Source organism: Amblyomma mixtum, chromosome 6, assembly GCF_055824585.1.
Source record: "Amblyomma mixtum isolate Tamu chromosome 6, ASM5582458v1, whole genome shotgun sequence".
Taxonomy (NCBI): Eukaryota; Metazoa; Arthropoda; class Arachnida; order Ixodida; family Ixodidae; genus Amblyomma; species Amblyomma mixtum.
In genome coordinates, this window is record NC_143017.1 from 18,817,399 (window position 1) to 18,839,402 (window position 22,004).

Consider the following 22,004-nt stretch of genomic DNA (forward strand, 5'->3'; position numbering starts at 1 on the left):
ACACACAGGGAAGGGGAATGTGGGGGGGGGGGGGGGGCTCGTTATAAATATGAGAGAAGCCAACAGCCACAGAAACAAAGGGACACAGGGGATTTTTTTTAAATTAATTTATTCATTTTGTGGTGTCGATCAATTAAGAATAGTGCTGAATATGTTATCTCTTAAAGCTCATTGATTAGAAAAGCAGAAGAAAAAACAGCCATATGCCGCCGGTGGGATACGAACCCACGACCTCCGAATTACGCGTCCGGTGCTCTGCCAACTGAGCTACGGCGGGGGCTGTCAAATCTGCTTTCTGGGGTATTTATGTTTACAAGTGACCTAACCATGAGAGTGTTCATCAGCGCCACACACATTCATAAGCAGCGGACGTAGTACGTCCTGAGTTAACGCTGGGGTGACGTGGAACGTCATCGAACGACGGGGGTGGAAACTGTGAGAACCCTATGGCGTCAAGGCTGCCATATTATATATATATATATATATATATATATATATATATATATATATATATATATATATATACACTACTCTTCCGCGGTATATACTGGCATGGGGCATACCTACCATAAGCACACTAGTGTCTTGTGCTGCACCCTGCTATCGAGCGTTCTTGCAGAATGTACAGCAAGCAGGAGTCTTAGCAAGCTTGGCCGAGAGCAGGGTACCGCGCTTTTTAAAAAAAAGCGCGTCTCCACGCTGCCCTCTATCTGACGCGCGGGCGAGAACGCATAGGGAATGCGCTATCGACCGCTAAAGCGCGCGCGCGCCGTCTGGCGGTGGCGACCACTGCTGTCGCCGCGGGAGCTCGGAGCCAGCAGCGGTGCGGGCGACGCAGCGGGCCTCTCGACGGCGACCATGCGGCAGAAGAGACGTCGCTTGCCCCAGCACGAGTCGGCTGCCCTCGAGAACCCAGACTTCGGGGTCGCGCTTCCAGGAGTGACCAGGCGCCGCAGCCTCGTCCAGCGGCAGCGAAACGCCGCGCCACACAAGTAGTCGAGGGCTGCGTCGCCGAAAGCGCACGCCTTCTCGCGTTCACGCGGCGTCAGCTGTTGCGGGTCAAGCCCGGAGGTCACCGGCAAGTGCCTTATTCTGGTGAGCACGGCCGCTTCTCACATGTCACCGCCTATTTGACCGACCAACGGGAGATACGATACATCCCTCAGATGAGCGCATGGGCAGTGGTGTGAGATTAAAGAGTGTCAGCCTCCACGTATCATTTGATTTCAGATACCACGACAGCACTGGAGGCGCACCCGACGTTTCAATTGTTTCAAATATCGCATCATGACACCAACTGTCACAATGGCTTTCAGTGCTGCAGTAAGTTCGACTGCGTGTCGGTCGGTCACTCCTACAGGGCCATGTCGGACGAGGAGCCGAGCCGGCCGCTAATGGCCCCCCGCAAGGTGCGCGTGCTGCGGCGCGGTCCGGCGGCCGGCGCGCGACGGCGGAGGTGCGGCGCCGCCCTCTGGCTCCTGCTTGCCTGCGTGGCCCTGGGTACGTTCTGCACGGAAATTGGCTGTTCTGCCCCTCGTTGTTCTCTCGTCTGCACATTTCAATTTTCCGATAACTATTCCCGCTCGCTATGAAGCTCTATGGCCGGATCTAACAGAAAGCTTAGTGACCCCACCAATGGCGTCGACCTGTTTGTCGACATGACGTCGCGGTCAGCCGCCTTTCAGCAGATAGCATGGCATCGCAGGTCGTTGGCTAGTCCAAGGCGGTTGACCGCTAAGACACAACAAACAGGTTAAGGCCATTGGTCGGAAGGCTTCTTTGCCGCACCGTTCTTGAGATATGCCCTCGATGCACGCCCTGACACGTAAGCGAAAGGAGCCGCTGTGCGAAGCCCGCTGCTTGCGTCGGTGAAGGTGCAGCTGCGCTGGTGCTCCGCCAGCACCAGCAGCGTCGACGGGCGCGCCGCGCCGAGGGCTGCCGCCAGCTGCGGGTGCAGGACGTGTGGCACCGCACGCTGCCCATGCTCACCACCGAGTCGGCCTTCCGGCACCTGGACGTCAACGGGGACGGAGAGCTCGACGTCATCTTCGGCTTCGGAACCGGTTAGAACCCCTCCCCCCTTCCTGCTCTCGGCAACCCCCGCCTCGCTGTAACGGCGACCGCGGCTTGCGCAGGGCTAGACGCTTACCAGTACCCGGCCGTCGCCTGCGACGTCTACCTGCCGGCCTCGGGCCCCCGAGGCTGCGGCGGCGGACTAGCGGCGCTCGACGGTCGCACAGGCCACGAGCTGTGGCGCATCTATGTGGCTCACGAGCTGTTCGCGCTCAACTGCCGGCTGGACCTGGACGGCGACGGCGTTGCCGACTGCGTAGCCGGAGGCCGCATGGCGGTGCGTGGCACCAAGAGCTTATTCTATTATTTGAAACCTCAATACTGCCAAGTGGGATGCAGGTGGACACTGCCTCACAAGCCTTCCCATGGTGCAGGGGCTGTACGCGGTGAGCGGGCGCACGGGCAGCCTGCTGTGGGCGCTATCGGGCGCCGGAGAGGCCTTGGTCGAGCGCTCAAACATGTACACGGCGCAGCACATCCGCGACGTGGACGCCGACGGCACTCCCGACCTCCTGGTGGCTCACGGCGGGGACCCGCTGCGCGAGCCGGGCGCCTCGGGTCGCCTGGCCGGCAGGCTTCTGGTCGTCAGCGGTCGCTCGGGCCGCCTGCTCAGCTGGGCGGCTGTGCCCGACGGCCGCGAGAGCTACTACTCGCCGCAGCTGCTGCTCCATCCTGATGGCAGCGAGCTGGTGCTGTTCGGCACGGGAGGCGAGACGCACGGCGGCTCTCTGTGGAGCCTACCGCTGCGCGAGCTGCTCGCCGGCCGCGCCGACTCGGCGCGCCCCATTTACACGGACCCGCACAAGGGCATCATGACACCGCCGGCGCTGGTCGACCTGACCGGGGACGGCGTCGCCGACATCGTCATGGCCGCCTTCAACTCGACCACCTTCGCTCTGGACGGGTTGAGCTTCGCGCGCCTCTGGACGCGCCACTTCGCCCAGTCTGAGTCGTACAGCACGCCCGCCGTGGGCCTGTTCGACGGCGACGGCACGCCCGACCTGATGGTAAGCTACCAGACGGGGCCCGGCTTCCCGCTGTACGTGGCCAGCCAGACGACGGTGCTGGACGGTCGCACGGGGCGGCCCCTGCTGGCTCGCCCTGTGCGCTCGGCGCTGGGCGCACAGGCGTCGCCGCTGGCCGTCAGCATGGCCGGCCGCGGCCGCGACCTCTTCCTCTACTGGCTCTCCGATTGCCACGGCGGTGCGCCCGGCAAGGGCTTCACGCTGGCCGCCGGCACCAGCGTGTTCGTGCGCAGCCGGGCCGACTTCTGCCGGCTGCGGTTCGGCTCGCGCCTGTTCACGCGCCTCTACGCCTTGGGCGCCGACGGCAGGCCGCCCGGCGCGCTCGTTTACGACTCTGGTGAGGCCAGGGCAACGTCCGACTGGGACTGCCTCCTCACGTACGCCCCCTGTTCTTATCGGGCGCAGACCAGAAGCGGCCCGTCGAGTACGGTGGCCTGCCCAACTTCACGGCCATCGGGGAGCGTTTCCTGGAGCAGCATCCCGAGTACCGCCACCGCCGCGACCGGCGCCACGTGGGGCCGCACGACGCCGGCGGCGTCCAACGCACCATCTCCACTGGTCAGTGCGGCGCCGACGAGGCATACTACCCTTTTAAAATTGTACACTTGGGACAGCCAAGAACAACCACCGTCCTTGGTCAGATCGTCTCGAGAGAGCAGTTCGCTTGGTGCACAATAGGTGGCGGCCCTACAGTCGCCATAACCGGCCTCTGAGCTGCAAGCCCCGGCACCGCAGCTTGTGCCGCATGCCCAGTGCGTTTTACACAGGTGTTTGTTATTAATGGCAAGGTGTCGAGTGATCCCGTCGCGGGTTGTCCACTCCCGTCGCGTGGCTCGGAGTTAGGGCATAAAAAGAAAAAAAGCAAAAAATGCCTTCCTCGGCGCGTGGCACGAGCTCGTGCTTTCCTTGGGACTTCAAAAATTTGGAGGGCACAGTTGAGTTACACCTGCAGGGTATGAAGCGATAGCGTAATACGTTGATTCCCATATATCTAGTAATGGTCCTTCACTACATTTATAGATTCCACGGAGTCCTTTACCCCTCCTGGCGCAGTGGTGCAGCAGTTATTCGATGCGCCACTGCCATGCAATGGCAGGTGCTCCCAGCGGTGGGCTTGTGCTCCCCAGGTTGTTCTTCCCAAGCAGCCGTTCATTAATTCAACTGCCACCTGCCACAGCGGTCAGTTTGCCCCCTATCCGGTGGGAAGGTTGCGATGACGCGGCAAGGTCACGTGGCCTAGATGGCCCACCTGCCTCCTAGATTACACTCTGAGCACCACCTGCCAGAGCCATGCCCGCGATTTTTTCACGCATAACGCCAACGCCGGTTTTCCTGAAGGACGGGGCCTCTAGCTTCAAAATTGCAGGTGATCAACTGGGCTGAGGTGGAGGAAATGCACTAGCAAGCTTCTTTCACCCGCAATTCTATCCCAGTCCTGATTCTGTACCAATTGGGAGTTCGTTGTCTTCCTCTCCTCACCTGTTCGAACTCTGATTCTATTTCCATTCCGACTGCGCAACTACGCAAAATGCGTCACATCGTTAGATATACCGTTTGTGACATATGAAAGACTGGTCGTTTCGCCGTCGATGGTAAAACTTGTCATACCCATTATCATGGGTGACTATAAAAGCTACCGCCGGAATGCGCAGCAATTAATGGCCGCCTATCCATTTCTGACCAATGCGTACGGCTGAGCTACATACTTGGAAAAATAGAGCGAAGCAGAGTACAACGTTCTCTGGTCGGATCGGCGCAAAGTTTGACGGTGCTGATTTTTTTTTATTCACATACCCGAAAGTCCCTTTTCGGGCATTACATAGGGGGGGGTGCAGAAAATTCACAGTTGATAGCACGCAGGATTAGAGGCTTCCTAATCCGAATTTATTTGTAAAAAACACTTTAGATTTTGCACAAAGGCGTCATGATTTGAGGTGAAGACAATGTCATCTGACAACTTGTTCCAATGATGGACGGCAAGAAGCAGTGGTGAATGATTTCGAATGGAGACCTTCATGACTCAGCCTGTTGCTTTCCTCGGCGTCTTAACGCGGCAGCGTCGAGGAGCTCGTGCCGCAGAAAATCTGCCATCGTTCACCGTGAGCGAAGAATCTCCACAGAAGCAACCTGGGAGACAGGCGAGCCGTCCAGGTCACGTGACATTGCGGCGTCATCGCAGCCTGCCCACCGCATTGTGAGCAAACTGCCCACCGTGGCAGGTGGCCGTTAGATTGATGATTGGTCGCTCGGGAAGGGCAACATCGGTCGCACAACACCTACCAGTGGCAGCACCTGCCATGAGGCCTCCCAGGGATCTATGAATGTCAATTAGAGAAGGACCAATTCTGTACATAGGGGAATTAACCCATTACGCTATCGCGTCCTACCCTTAAGGCGAGATTAAGTGTCCTTTCCAATTCTTTTTGAGCCTTCGGCGAAGACAGCGTGTCTGTGCGTTTCTGTACAAAAAAAAAATATGAGAAATAACATGAATCACTGCCCGCCGGCCATAATCCGGCGTCGGCAGTAGCGGAAGGAACGAAATATAGCAGTATTGGTCAAATGTTTAGAGGAAACCCAACAGCGGTGAAAATCCGCGTGATTGGATTTTGCATACTTCAGCTGATTACAGCCTACATCTGCGACGCCTCTACGTCAGAGCAGTTTTGTGGTTTATTAGAGGCGAGGCTTTCAGCACCACATTTCTTATTTTTGTGATTCCGCTTAAAATTTTCGCATTGGGCAATGCTCCCAAACTGGACTGCGCAAGTTTTAGCATTATGAAGGCCTTCCCTCTATATTTTGTTTTATTTTCTACAACTCATGGCAAGCGTGGGAACTAGACAACGTATGGTAGAAGACTGCTTCACAGTGCTTGTGAATATAAGTTACGCGTCATGACAATCTTATAATTTTTTCTTCTAAATCAAAATTTTGGGTTGTCACCACCCCTTTACATGGCAGTTTGTGCAGCAGTTATGCATGAAATGTGGAATGTTTAAAAGTGAACAATTTACAGCACATGCGATTTTCGCGCAGGAGGTGAATAATGCTGCAAATACAATCTTGTTACAATATAAAAAATACAACAAAATGCAACAAACACTAGCGTGACAGCATTATCACAGGGCTGAAAAATGACTGTAGTAATAAACAAACTCGCCTGAATATAAGGGGAAAAGAAATAGAAAAGACAAATGGACACAACTACAGTACTCTGGGATGAAATGACGTATTACAAAAGCTCTGGTTTTGATTATGAAGATGGTTGACAGGATTAAACGTCATTGAACTGGTTGATGAAATGAAGTTTGATATTACTTTTAGTGGCTGTTTACAGGTCGATTTCCTTTATTAATAATTCATTCAATAACCTCAATAATAATTTGATGGGGTCCAGGGACTGCAAAAAAACAGACGGGGTAGAAATGGACCGAACAGTCGTGAAGGAATCAGTTCCACAAGGTGAGCAACAACCCAGAAAAGCAGTATGGACGAGGGTGGCGCTGGTGAACACTGAAGGTTAGGTTGTACGCAGCATAAATACCCCTGAAAGTACAAGAGTGGACACCCACCGCCGTAGTCCAGTAGGTAGAGGACCGGACGTTACATTCGGAGGTCGTGGGTTCGGTTCCCATCGGCGACATGTGGTTGTTTTGCTTCTACTTTCTTATCGATTATCTTTCAGCGATAAAACTATTTCCCACTCATCACCACCAAATACAAAAAAAAGGAAACATATTCCCCCGTGCCTGCTTGATTTCTCTGCCTGTTGGCTTAGTACTCAGAAAAATGCATTCAAAGAGCGCTCGTGTTGCCTCAAACATTCGTTCGAGCAGCTTCGTGTCTACCCAATATAAACTTTGTCGCATGTGAGCGGAATCGGTAAATCACCCCTAGCACCTGGCGAACATGTGGGCATCATCACCATCATCATCAGCCCGACCACGCCCACTGCAGGGCAAAGGCCTCTCCCATGTCTCTCCAATTAACCCTGTCCTTCGCCAGGTACCGGCCACCGTATTCCCGCAAATTTCTTAATCTCATCCGTCCACCTAACTTTCTGCCGCCCCCTGCTACGCTTGCCTTCTCTTGGAATCCACTCCGTTACCCTTAAGGACCAGCGGTTATCTTGCCTTCGCATTACATGCCCTGCCCAAGCCCATTTCTTTCTCTTGATTTCGACCAGGATGTCATTTACCCGCGTTTGTTCTCTCAGCCACTCCGCCCTCTTCCGATCTCTTAACGTTACACCTATCATTTTTCTTTCCATAGCTCGCTGCGATGTCCTTAACTTAAGCTGAGCCATCTTTGTTAGCCTCCACGTTTCTGTCCCATAGGTGAGTACCGGTAGGATACAGCTGTTGTATACTTTTCTCTTGACATGTGGGCATGCTTTACGCCAAAGGTTTGCTCTCTTGGTTATCCGTTATTAATCCTACGACACAATGTAGCTAGCTTGCAAGGGGCGGAAAACACTACGAGGATCTTGCATTTATTGGCAACCTTTTTCAAATTGTGTGCTACCCGATGGAAATACGGGACAACGGCTAGCCTCACCCTCCTGTTGCTTTCCTGAGTAACATTTCTTTTCTTGCCTTTAACTTTCCGAAGCAAAGCTTCGGTCACTGCCGATATAACTGTCTGAAGAAAACCTGCCCGTAGTAACTGTGCGGTCTGCAGCTGGAAGCTTTCTTGCATGCAATGCTCACATGATTTCTTCGCTGCAGATTCTAATCCTGATGTGGCTATGACCCATTTTTCTGTTTAGGAGTGAGCTCACTCGTAGGACAACAGCTCTTTTTGACTTCGAGGTCTGTACATCCAACGGAATCTGTCTTGTACCAAGGAGAGTTCTCAGTCCAAAAACACCTGTTGTGCTGAATACACCTGTTGTTTTGTGGCAATTCACAGGTGTATTCCAAACCATAGCGAAGTTCTTTAAACACATCTAGAATTTCAGTTGCAGTGGCCTTGCAAGTTGGCGGGTATTGCTTGCTTAACACAACTAAAGATCAACATACCTGAAAACCTTTAAGACTTTGCTCCTGTCCAGCCTATTGTCCAGATTTTGTGCAGATATTGTCCCACCGGGAAGCGCACAATATGAAAAAAGTTGCCAATAAATACAAGATCCCCGTAGTGTTTTCCGCCCCTCGCAAGATAGCTACATTGCATCGTAGGATTAATAACGAAAACCACGAGAGCAAACCCGTGGCGTAAAGCATACCCACATGTTCGTCAGGTGTAGGCAAGGGGCGATTTACCAGATTCCGCTCATATGCGACAAAGTTTATATCGGACAGACCGGAAGGTGCTTGAACGAACGTTTGGGGGAGCATGAGCGCTCACTCTAAAAAGGCACTGGCTCTAATCTAGCGCTTCATTGCAAAGATTGTAAATGCATGCCTCGATTACGCGAAACTGTCGTTCTTGATAGAAGTGGAGACAGCGTAGCCCGGGAGTTGAAGGAAGCCTTCTTTATAAAAAGAAAGGGCTTGGAATGTGTCAGTGAAGCGCGAAAATCATTGTACGGGAGTGAACTTGCCTTCTTAGAACAACTTTGCTAAGTTTTGTGGTTGACTGCGCGTGTTTGAATCAATGAGTGTCACTGTTTCATCGTTTTTATTGTTAAGGTCTTTGCACTTTTTTTAGCCACACATCGTCACATTCATTCGGTGTATATTCTTTCTACAATTCATTTCGTCAGTTTTTATCGGTTTTACCCTCGTTACCATGTAATTGATGTTTTTGTAGGTTTTATGGCTCCTAACACTATGTGACCTTAAGTGTTATGTAGTCATCAAGTGTACATTTTTTTTCTGTTGGCATCTCTTTTGAGATTCAATCGCCTTTTAGCTTCATCACCCTGTTATGTTTTTTATCACTTTTATGGCTCTTTGCACCATTAGACATTGACTGCATTTGATTTCCTTTGCCACTGCCTTCCTATATATTTTGCGCGTTCCCCTCATTAAAATTCATTTGTCAGTAATCAGCGCCCTGTCCTGTCCCGCCTTCGTTTCGCATTCGGGCTTCTTCGTTCGCGCTGCATCACTTATGCTAGCTGTAGACGTGATGTTCATTTTATGCATTTTCCACGAGGGATCAGCGCGCAAGGTTACGCCTAAATATTTGTCCGGTTACACTGGCAGCATTGGAACTGAGGCAGTGAGATAAATGGCGGGTTACGGCGACGATTAAAAGCTGGTACATTTACGTAGGCCAACAGAACCTGGTCTGCGATGTCGGGATGTACCGGTGATGCACCGCCTTCAGCACGTTAACTGGGCCCACGTGAGGCTTTGCTCGCAGCGTTCGGCGGCAGACGAGCGTGGTCCCCGTAGTTATGGAAATGCAGCACATTCCTACTTACGCCACACGGCTAACAAGTCGCCTGTCGTCAACTAAAGTTACGCCCAGAGGCACACTGGTCGAACACTCAGGCCCTTGTGTCGTGCCTGCAGCTCGTAGCTCCCAGAGCACCGCTATTTGCGAGTCTTCCCGATAATGAACAACAGCCGTCGATCGGTGCCATCCATGTTTGGAAACAGAAGGATGGGGACACAAAAAAATATTACTGCGCTTTCCACGACCGCTCGAAGTCGCCTTTCAAGACATGCACTTCTGACGCCACGTACGATAAAAAGTTTATTTATTTATTTATTTAATTACCCTCAGGGCCGTTAGGCGTCACAGAGGGGAGTGGGAATAACATGCAAGTACAAACAACAAAACAGCAGCTAGAAAAACTGAATATACTTACAGCACACACTGGGTATAAAATCAATAACAGAATTAACAAAAGGCAGCATTTCACAAAACAAAACACAAAAGAAAACAGCAGCTAATATATTAACAAAGTTATAGATACATACTTATACAAAATTAATAACAGCGTTACGAAATGCAGCAGTATCAGCAATTACAGCAATATTGTGGGGAAGGTGATTCCAGCTGGCACAAGTTCTGGGTATGAATGAATCGTGAAAACAGCGTGTACGACAAGGAGGGATCCAAACTTTGTGACGGTTATCAATGCGTGCTAAAATATAGGGTGGCCTTTTTAATAACTTCTCTTTAAGATAAGGATTATGATAAATTTTGTGAAAAGTACATAATGAAGCTATTGACCTGCGATGGGAAATAAGCTGTAGGGAAAGGTTAGCTTTCATGGCAGTTACACTACTAGTACGATGATAGTTGAAAAGTATGAAGCGACAACCACGGTTTTGAATTGATTCTAAGTCAGAAATGAGAGATTCGACCCCAGGGTTCCACACCGATGAAGCATATTCCAATTTAGAGCGGACCAATGTTTTGTAAAGTAATAGTTTTAATGAACTCGGTGCACATGAAAAATTTCTGCGAAGGTATCCAAGCATGCGGTTGGCGTTATTTGTAAAGTTTGTCGGCATTCCGGCATTGCTTCAAAGGGGAAAGGGTGTGTCACGAAGTGGGTTCGACAGCGGGGCCTGCCTGGAGGTCCGCTCCATCGAGGCACCCCAACAGGGCCGAGTTTACAGCTTCCTCGTTAGCTCAACTGAGTAGTGGGACGACGGTTCTGCAGTCTACCTCAGACGGAATGCATGCCACTGCTCTAATACAAATTTTGACGGTAGCATCGCCCCATTTCGTAATAAGCGAGGCTCTTTATAAGTGGGTTCGGCTGTAATTAGAGATCTGTAACAAGCTGTCAGTAAGAGCCGTATCAATTTTTTAGAATTTCAAGAACGCGATTTCCGACAGTGCTGTGACTCGAAGAAACTTTGGTCATATCTCAGAGAATTGGAAAATCCTGCGCCCGCGGTGAGCACTCGTCCATCAAATGTCACTCCGGGGCGCAGGTTTCACGCGATCTTTGATACGCCCGAGCTGCGGCGCTCATCGCTACTGTCGCTGCGCCAGCCGAGGCGTGCTAGAGAAGGTCATGTGGGATCTTCGTCACGGTGTGACGCGATTTGATGGACGAGTGCTCACCGCGGGATTTTCGAATTCTCTGTGAAATGGCCAAAGTTTGTTCAGCCACAGCACCGTCGGAAATCGCGTTCTCGAAATTCTAAAAATTATGATACGGCTATTACTGACAGCCAGCTACAGATCTCTCATTACAACCAGGCACCCAACTCTAATTTCTGAAAATTTTAATTTGCGTAACATGTAGAAACGATTTATCGGATTCTTGTGTCCGCCAGCGCTGCTATGCCAGCAGAACCATGCCTGAACACACCCTCAAGCAATTGCAATGGCGCGCAGGCACCCTGCTGCCCGGCTCGCGGCCCCGCTCCGCCGACCTGGTGTTCGCCACCTTCTGGTTCCACCCGAGCCGCGTGCGCACCATGTCGGCCGAGCAGCGGCGGTGCCTGGAGCGGCTGCGCGCCCACGAGGCGGCCCGGTTCCGCGTGGACAGCCCGCTGTACGGGCTCGACCACGACGCCTTCGAGCAGCTGGTCGAGGCCGAGTGCGGCGAGCCGGACGAGCAGCAGCTGGCCTACGACCCGTTCGACCGGCGCATGGGACAGATGACCGTGTACCGCGTGCGGCTGCAGTGCGTCTGCGACCGCTGCGCCGGACCGCTGCCCTTCGAGCAGCAGCGATGGCCGGCGTACATGGGCGCCGGTGCAGACTGCTACGCCAGGACGCCGCCCTGAAGCGTGGTGGTGGTGTGATATTTTTATTAGAACATCCTTTCTATTAGGCGTTCAGTACGTCCTGGGCCAAGGCGACGAGGGCACGTTGCAGTCTCAGATCCAAGGAGGCGAGCCAGATGGGCCACGGTGGGGGTGGGGGGAAAGGATAGGGACTGGAAGCCTGCGTGGCACTGTGTAAGGCAGTGTTCTATGTCTGCATATGTGTGTGGACAGTTTGGGCACTGAGGTGTGGAAGTGTACCGGTATAGGTAAAGTTTGGCTGGTGTATGTAGGAGATTAAACTGTATTCGGCGAAGAATGCGAGCCTCACGGATCGATAAGGATGGGTGTGGTGGTGGTAGGAGAAGCAGTCTCGCTGGTTACACGAGAGCGGCCGCCTTGAAAAACCACTCACGAGCTGGATGGAGTGGCGGGAAAATCAGATTTTCTACGCCGTAAGGGGCGGATAATCGATTTTTACCATGAACAATAACTGCATGCAGTTGTCCTCAATGTCCAAAACAAGCAGCGTGGCTTTGACTACAGCGCAGTCGAGGTTTCCAGCCTACCTCGGAACGCTACAGCTATAGGCCAGCAGTGTACCAAGACCTCCAGGCAGGCACACTAACAGCCAGGTCGGGGAGTAACAAATTTCCGTTGTAGAGTGATGACTAAATGAGCAACGCACTGTGCAGTCAAATGAGTCCAGTTTTCAGGGGCAAATAGTCACAGCAGAAACCTCGGCACCACATTTACCAATGAAGGTAATTAGGAGTGTGCCGTCGACAGCGTTCGAGTGACACCGGCGTCTTTACCGTGAAAAACCAGTGGGAGAAAACCATGAAAGTGGGCTTTCCCACATATAACTCGTGACTAAAACAAGATGGCCGGCCACCCACTTTGAACAATCACCTTCAGAACTCTTCTAGCGTGAGCTCCACCATCTGGTTTTGGTCAGCTGTGGTATGCGGGAAAGCCCATTCGCGAAATTACGCATAAGGTTCCCGAAGGGGCGAGTAGAATTAAGTGCCACAGCAGGGCAAACGATCGTGCAGAAATCCTGCCTATTGAATGGTCCATTCAATACGCTCAAGGGCAGGTATGACAATAATAGGACGCCAAAAATTTGTCTGGCCGCGTAGTTTCGATTTCTAAGCTTCGGCGTTTACCCGTGCGGCGGCTATCAGCCGCGCATTCGCCAGCTGACCGAACCAGGCTGCGCGTCGCTTTCGGAAGCTGACCGGTGCGTTGCTGGTCATTTATTTCTCGATACAGAAGTGGTCCGGTATCTGTCTACCCTCTCAGTGGTCTCGCTGTTCCGATGTGCGTTCCCCTCGTTCAAGTCTGCCTTGTCGAAACTGTGCGATGTCAAAACTGTGCGATCGTCACGGACTGTTTGCTGTTTGTGCGATGTATCCTCCTCACAAGGCATTTTCGGCACTCCTTTATTATTTTTTTTTTCATGGACAGGGGAGATATAACTCGACCTTCGGATAATTCGGGCATTCCTTCGGGGCCTTTAAGTCCGAACTAGGCTTCACTACCTATTGTGTAATCTTTGGTTGCCAGTCGTGACAAATGATGGATTTCAGTTTTTCACGAATTTCGTACAACAGCTTTACAGCAGTGCATAGTGCTATACTGTCTAATTGAGCAGTGCATATTTATGTGCTCGTCGTTTTTTTTTTTTTTATGACGCTGAGTCAGTCTAACTTTGTTTAATTTCAGTTGCAATGGTTATTCACTAGCTTAAAAAAAAAGGGTGTGGACAACAACATTTGCCTATGTATGTTCTCCGGAGTTTTCTTTTTTCATTCTGAACGGATATTCAATGTTCTATTCAATATTCTAATTCGTTTCTTTCCTTCATATTCGAAATTTTCATACTCGCACACCCGTAGTGATTACACAAACAGGTGTATAGGGTGGCATGTGAGATTTAACGTCCAGAAGCTGCATGTGGACTATAAGGTATGTAAGCTGTAGTGGAGGCTTCCGAATTAAGTTGGACCACGACTGGGGTTAAAAGGTGAAAACAGCAGTAAAGACAGAAGAGGTGCCTCAGAAGAACTGTCGTTGAACTACCTGGACAGCAGCACTGACGAGGAGAACATCATATGCTAACATGGTAGAGTTCCATGTAAGAAAATAGACGTTATATATTCGGTGGCCTTGATCCAGACTGTCTCACATGCGGCAACACCAACGATATCTTGCATAATGTGATGGCGGATTGCGTCAACTTGCAGCCAAAAGGCGTCTTTCATGCTGCAGGACCAGCTGAACGACGAACAGGTCCACATTGAAGCCGATGAGGCAATGCTCAGCAGGCAACTGGCAGAGTTGACGGCTACCTCAGCAATGCCCAGGCCACCGTAGGAACACGTGTTTTTTTTTTTTACCCTTTTGTGTGTGTGTTGTGTCTAACACTGTGACTGGCCGCCATGGAAAGCAAGCACCGGCATATCAACCTCATTGCATCGAACAAGTTACAGTCCATGCCCATCACCGCGCTGCCAACCTGCTCTACATCATCTGCGTTGAGGATGAAGAGAGTGGCATTATCCGTGGGTGCATAACTCGATAACTTTCACGTGGACTTACTGAGCATGCTCGTACAGCACACAAGTGCCATGTGTTTTCTTACGGTGATGTGCATTTCCCCCTTGCACTCTTCAGCACTCCCTGTAGTGATGGATTAAAAATATGGACAGTTCATATTTTTGTATAAAAGTTCTCGAAGCAAGAAATAAACAAAAAGCGTGTTCAACCCTGGAGACGTTAAAAAACTGGCATCTCGTATTTTATCGCCTCTCCAGTCTCCAGTGAGCTTTCGGTGTTCTCTGGGGTGGCAAAGCGGAGCATTCCATCAATGCTATTACAGCAGAATGGACTCGCATTCATATCCCTCCAGTCTACTTTGCAGTTTTACTGGCTTCAAGCTCCTCTGTGCTTGGACCTTAGGGGCTTCAGTTTAGATATCTGACTTATTAATCGGTACCATTTAGGTTGTCGCCTCAGAGAAATTTCTGGCTCTTTTGTCACGAAATTCCATCTTTGATCGGCACTTCACGTGGTCTTGTGACGTTATCATAACGTGCCCTTGGTGGCAACCTGGTGGAAAATGTGCGGACCTCCAGCCCCCCCCCCCCCCAAAAAAAAACAAAAACAAAAACCAAAGGACCCTCAAAATTTTGGAAGAAGGCCCACCCAAGAAAATGGATTAAGGTAGACTAGTGGGATAGTATAATTTCATGTGATAATCAAATGGAATGTACTTGAACATTAAAATGGATTAAGGTAAATTAGTGGGTTAGTATAATTTCATATGGTAATCCAATGGAAGGTACTTGAACATTCAGAAGGTGACGGCTCATTCATGCAATAAAACGGCAATGGAGTCGGTTCATTCCTTGAGTTTTAATGGGAAAATCACAGGAAGAACATTAGATGCTCATTGTAGACACCACAGCAGAAAACCTAAAGGCTATCACATTTTCTTCTTTAAGCATGTAGATAGAAAGGCCCCAAGTTTTACTATTCCCCAAGGTTTGTGCAAGCAGTGGCAGTGAAATTAAACTGCTGCACAGCACGTTCGCTGCACAAAGAGACACCCGGAGTAGCGACTGATTCTTGCCCAGCTGCCTGCGATGATGGTGGGGTAAATAATTTAATGTGCGCTGGTGTACAGTTCGAAGATATAAGAGCCACGAAGGAAATTGGCACACAACTAACCTGCAGCTCAAGGCTCATCCCAGGAAATTCACAACCACTGCAGCACATCAGTGCATGACACTAATCATGTGCATTCGCAAGGCTACTAAAAGTGTGGTTTGAAAGCTCATTTGGTTGGCGCATTGGCAAGGTGCCATCTTTTCTTCTAGGTACAGTAAACTTCAAATTGTTTTCCTCTCATATAAATTACTGTTCACTAGTTTAGGCTACAACCACACAAGCAAATATCCAAACCCTGCTCTTCAAAATAAAGCACATCTCTATATTTTAAACCGTATTTACTCGCGTAATTTGAGCGCTTTTTTTTTTAAAGTCAAGGCTTCAAGAAGGGGATGTGGAAATTATGCGGCGATTTTTTGAACACGCAAAAAAATAAATCATTTACTCAGGCCATAGCGCACATTATATGAAGAGTTACACATAGATATAAGGAAACTAAAAAAAATCCCCGCGGCAGCCAAGCGCAGGAATTGGGGGGCGGCTCCTTGTGTTGACGGAATAGCCGCCTTCGCCGCTGGCGCTCCGTCAGAGGTTGAGGCTTCACACATACCCCGGGTTTTGCTAGTTAAGTAGTGCTCATCGCACTAAAAAAATTGGCAGTGGCTTAGCTCCGGTTAAGCCTGGATATACAAGCGAAAAGCTGCAGTTATGCTTTGTTTGACGTCATGGCTGTCGCAGTTCGCGCACAATGCACTGGGACCACCCCGATAACGGTGTACACTCTAAGAACAAAAGGAGTGCGGGGAACTCCTTTCGATGGAGTATACGCTTGTCCCATATTTCACTCCTTTTTCCAGAGTCGCCGCACTCCTGCTAGGCGCACTCCCTCTACAGGAGTAGAAACACTCCTTTATTACGAATGGCTGGGAAAAAAAAAATTGCGCCGGAGGGAGGATTCGAACCGGGAAACCCTGCATTGCGAGTCGAGTGCGCTACCTCTCGCCTATACTTTTTTTTTTTTTCTTTATTGCCTGGCTTTGACACAAAACACTGGACAACACAAACAATCAACAAAAGACAATAACTATGTACACACGACTTGTGGTCAGCCAGCATAAATCTGGCTTCGTCCAATTAAAATTCACGCAACGTACAGAGCGGCTCTAGTCTTGAGAGCCACTCCGGAGGCTCCGCAGCGGCTTTCTGAATGGCCAGAAACATCTCCATACTTTCGCGAAAGTAAATTCTGGCAGGTCTTGCGTCACTGTCACAATGCCAGCCTGCCATTCTGGAGCGCCATATACAGTGGAGGCCTGTCAGCATTATTAAATCGAAAGGCACCCCATCCTCATTTTCAACACATAAGAACCGGATGCCATACGGGTCTAGTGGAAATTCTTTCTTTAATGTTCGCTGCAATACATCCCAAAAATAAACCCCTTCCCAACAGTGTAAAAATACATGGTCTATTGTTTCCGGCTTTCTGCAAATTAAACAGTGAGATCCCCAGGGTAAAAACAATTCCTTTCCCTCTAAAAATTTTTTAACCGGTAAGGTCCCGGTGTGCAATTTAAAAAAGAAGGTTTTTGTTCCAGGCGGCACCTGCATTTTTTTAACTCTCTTTAAAACATCTTTGCCTGGGCCTCCACTGTACAAGGCCCTGTACAAGGGCTCGGGGAAAACTACATCGCACAAGGCACGGTACAGTTTCTTTCGTTTCACACTGGACAGAAAGTCATTGGAAAATCGCGCGGAAAGAAACCTTACACTGGCTACGACTTCCCGGTAAAAACCGGTGACCCTACTATACACCTCAGCAGTTCCGACTATGTACTCTGGAAGTAGATGCCGCAGCCTAACTTGGCATACGGTACGCAAAAAAGGGTCTCTTGTGTCCCTAAAAAACAAAAAACGATTGACCAGCTGTCGCAAAAACAAATGGCCCAATCCCAACCCCCCGTCTGGTACTCGTCGGAACAGGTTGGTTCGGCTGCAGCGCTCCCATTCAGACGACCAGATAAAGACGGCGAAAATTCGGTGTAGCTTTTGAATACTTAACCGTGAACAGTGCAACACCTGCATTACGTACCAGAGCCTGCTGATAAAGAACAGGTTGCAAACAGTGGCTCTGGCGAAAATCGACAAGGTCGTTCCTTTCCACTTATCAGCTCTCTCCCGTGTCTCTTTGACCTGTCCTGTCCAATAATGTTCACTGTCACGGTAAGCATCGAGCGGAACGCCCAAGTACTTATCTGGTGTCGTCGTCCAAGGCACGCTAGCAAACCGTTCGGGCGTAGATGCCCACCGTCCATGCCAAAGCCCGAGGCACTTCGACCAGTTAACCCCGCTGCCTGTAGCTTGGCTGAAATCCCGTACACATTGAACAGCCTCGCTTATTCCTCTCTTGTCAACGGCAAACACAGCAATGTCATCAGCGTACGCCAAGAGCTTCACTTCGGCTGCTTGTAATCTGAATCCGGTAATACTCCTGTTTTTCAGTATCTTTAAACAAAGGGTCTCCACATAAATACAAAATAAAAGGGGGCTGAGGGGACAGCCCTGGCGCACCGAACGCTGCACGCTAATGGGGGCCCCCAGACTCTTGTTAACGATCAATCTCGTCGTGCAGTTCCGGTATGCCAGGGCCACACCCTCGCGAATAACAGAACCAACGTTAACATGGCCTAATACTGCAAACAAAAGTTCATGGGCAACGCAGTCAAAAGCCTTTTCTAAATCTATCTGGAGTATAGCTACCTGATCATTAGTGTCATCACAGCATTCTAATACACTGCGCGCAACGTGGATATTTGTAAAAATGGACCGCCCTTTAATCCCGCAGGTCTGATGCGGACCAACTAATAAATGGATCACGGTCTGCAACCTTCGTGCCAAAACCTTCATGTAAATTTTGTACTCGACGTTAGTGAGTGCTATGGGTCGATATGCTGCTACCAGTCGTAATCTGTCTGTGTCGTCCGTTTTCGGAATCAGCACAGTATGGGACGAGCCATAGGACGGAGGCAGTGATTTTAGTTTAAAGGCTTCATTAAAGATGACCGTCAAGACCGGGGAAATTTCATGCTTAAATTCTTTGTAGAATGCCGCGCTGTACCCGTCCGGTCCAGGCGACTTACCAGGGTTTAAGCTGTCTATTTTTTTTTTCATTTCTTTTTATTGCCTGGCTTTGGCTCATGACATTGCGCAACAAAAATACACATAACGCTATATACATACGACGCTGTCGTGGTCAGCCAGCACGAGACTGGCTTCGTCAGCTTAAATCTCGCCTATACTTCGGACGAGTGGTAATGCTTTTGGTTTGGTTTGGTTTATGTGGTTTAACGTCCCAAAGCGACTAAGGCTATGAGAGACGCCGTAGTGGAGGGCTCCGGAAATTTCGACCACCTGGGGTTCTTTAACGTGCACTGACATCGCACAGTACACGGGCCTCTAGAATTTCTCCTCCAAAGAAATTCAACCGCCGCGGCCGGGATTGAACCCGCGTCTTCCGGGTCAGCAGCCGAGCACCATAGCCACTGAGCCACGGCGGCGGTGGTAATGCTTTTCAGTAGTTATATATGCTAACATTTTGAGTTCAGCGGCAGTTTAGTGCGTATATGTCGCGAGTTCTGTTCTCTAAATTGGTAGATCGCTGGCTGGTTAGAGTTGGCACAGCTCAGTAAATGATGAAACAGTAAAGGCAACATCTGAACGCCACAACGCCACGGTAAATCTTTACTCGACAGCAATTTCATGGTGCACAGTACGTTGACTCGCCCTTCGCGAACGAGTTAACTGGTGTCCTGATGCACTATTATTCGTATTAAAATGATGTGTAGCTTCCCTAGAGCACTAGTCGATCATTCATACCGTAGTAGGAATGCCATATAAAGTGTTTAGACTAATGTTTCGCCGTCGACCGCGAAGGTTTACGGGATCTGACAGAAGTGTTTTCCTTTAACAGAAGCATCGCTCGTTTCTGCGAACCGCTTTTTCTTGGAGGTTGTTGTGCTGAAATAGATGTTGCAAAATGTGAATGGCGGTTCCGAAGGGCATAAAATATATTCACACAGCAATAAACTAATGTTTAGGATAAATTGCGACAGTTACCATGACAGTCTCTTCTTAAACGCATGCTACGGAAGTGCATGACTTCGCTGAATGGTATACACCATTCAGAACCCCGCGGCGGTCGCATTTCGATGAATGCGAAACTCCAAAGCCTCATGCACTGCGCGATGTTAGTGCACTTCGCTTTGGGATGTCGCGATGTCAGTGCAGTTGCTTTGGGACGTAAAATCCATTGAAATCAAATCAAATATGCTGTATGAATGCAACGGAATAATCTCCAAAGTGTACACTGCACGTATCGGTTATGTACAAGGTATGGCTCTGTGGGCGGAGCACAGCGCACTTTCTTGTTTGGTTGTTTTTGCTTATCACTAGTTTGCATGAGATGCGAGTCACAGGTCACTATATATATGGCTCCGCTGCAGTACAAAAGCTAAGAAAATAAACAACCTCCAACTCCCTCAGGCCCTAGAGGGAGTGCGCTCGCAGTTTTACTCTTTACCGAAGGAGGCGTTTCACTCCTTAGGGAATTTAGGCGGAGTAAACTGCTGCTAAAGAGAGTGCAGTAGCCGGTATACTCTATCATAGAGAGTATGAGTTCTTAGAGTGCAGGCAAGCGTGTCATATAGCCCTCCTTGCGTATGCGTAGTAACTGTAATATACACGCGGCTGCAACGAAAGGTCAAACGGTGGCGAGGAGGCGAGCGCGCAGTAGTAGCGGGGGTGAGGAGGCGGCGCACATGCGCATTAGCGCGCGGCTGCGCCGAAAGGTCAGGCGGCGGAGTCGGCGGCGGCGACGGCTGCGGCCACCTGCGCCACGCGTGACGTCACTCGGCTTCGCGCATGCGCAGAACTCGCCATTCGGTTTCACGGCATACGCGAAGCTCGGCTCCGACCCTAGTAGTGAAGCTTTTCGCTTCAAAAGTCCACGATATCCCAGAGCGCTCGGTCGCAGCCGTCGCTAGACCGGAGGCACCTGCTGCTTCCCGCTGTGCGTTAACTGCTTTAGCGCCGCGTTGTGTGACGCTAGAAAAGCGAAAGCAGAGAAGACTTAAAAAAGCGTGCCATATCACAAGCGAAAGCTTTTATTGCGCAATCACTTACAGTGGCGGCGAATGGCCACTATAAGTGCTGGCGCACTAATACCTGCCCATCGAGTGGTGGGCAGAGAGCATGAGCAACCTGCGCACCGTGTCAGGCGGCTGCTCAATATACCACGCGGGGATGCTCGCGAAGAGCAACCTGGGTCGCACCCTAACCCAAGCAACCCAAGTCCCACCCACCTGCCGTAGAAGAGCAGTGGCGCATCTTAACTCGACCACTGCGCCAGGAATGGTGGGAAGACTCCCAGGGATTCACCGTTGGAGACAATGAACAATTCCGCGTATATGGACATTAACACATTATCCCTACCCGGGCAACTGCAATGTAATAAGGGAGTAATTACTCATTGGCATCATCAACCTGAGCGCAGCCATACGGCTACAGAGGAAAGCTATACAGCTTTCTCAGAAAATTCGTAGTTAAAGAAAAATTCGTCCTGGTCCGGGGTTCGAACCCGGGACCACCGCTTCACCGGAGCAGTCGCTCTACCAATTGAGCTAACCGGGACGGCAAGCTTATGGTAGGGCGAGAGCGAATTGATCAATAACTCGAAGTGGGAACAGTGTTGGTCAAATGTTTTAGGGGAATCCCCCTAAAATCCCCCTAGCCGTATGGCTGCGCTCAGGTGGATGCCAATGAGTAATTACTCCCTTATTATAAATCTACTCCAGCATGGGGGATTCCCCTAAAACATTTGACCAACACTGTTCCCACTTCGAGTTATTGATCAATTCGCTCTCGCCCTACCATAAGCTTGCCGTCCCGGTTAGCTCAATTGGTAGAGCGACTGCTCCGGTGAAGCGGTGGTCCCGGGTTCGAACCCCGGACCAGGACGAATTTTTCTTTAACTACGAAGTTTCTGAGAAAGCTGTATAGCTTTCCTCTGTAGCCGTATGGCTGCGCTCAGGTGGATGCCAATGAGTAATTACTCCCTTATTACAAATCTACTCCACCTTGGGGGATTCCCCTAAAACATTTGATCGGCAACTGCAATCCGTGGACACTGGATCTGAACACCGGAACCGAAGGGAAAACAGAACTGCTACCGCACCGAATTCGCATTTGGCCTAACTACGCAAACTGACCATCATTTTTTATTTATTTTATGGAACGGGTACTGTTGTATCGGCCGCTGTGTCATTGTGCGGGCTACACACTGCGCAAGCGTGAAGTTTTCTTTGTACCTCGCCATGTCCCCCCTTTCCATTTCCCCTCTCCCCTGCTATACAATATAATCACCCTCTGTTGCAATAAACGTTGGTTTTTCGCTTGTCTCGTTCCCAGGCGTGTACGCTCGTTCCGTTCCTGCCGTGGCCTATCGGCCGCGGCTATGTTACAGTGGCGACGAGTCAAAACGACACCCACGCTGTCAAGGCAGACCAAGACGCTCCAGCCCTGAAGACAGCACTGCCAGCGACTTCCA

General features: G+C 50.3%; 1 protein-coding gene across 2 annotated transcripts; it reads left to right on the forward strand.

Annotated features, from left to right (window-relative positions):
- The first annotated feature begins 610 nt into the window (after nt 1-610).
- LOC149338338 (uncharacterized) lies at nt 611-14,523 on the forward strand. 2 transcript variants are annotated; one of them, XM_089547607.1, is made up of 7 exons: nt 611-1,095; nt 1,361-1,500; nt 1,875-2,063; nt 2,136-2,350; nt 2,448-3,435; nt 3,504-3,656; nt 11,355-14,523. In XM_089547607.1, the coding sequence occupies exons 2-7, from the start codon at nt 1,365-1,367 to the stop codon at nt 11,747-11,749; spliced, it is 2,076 nt and encodes a 691-aa protein (XP_089403733.1). In that variant the 5' UTR covers nt 611-1,095; nt 1,361-1,364; the 3' UTR covers nt 11,750-14,523. The 2 variants fall into 2 exon arrangements, with proteins under 2 accessions (XP_089403733.1, XP_089403732.1); XM_089547606.1 differs by having other exon boundaries at nt 3,509-3,656.
- Nucleotides 14,524-22,004: the final 7,481 nt, after the last annotated feature.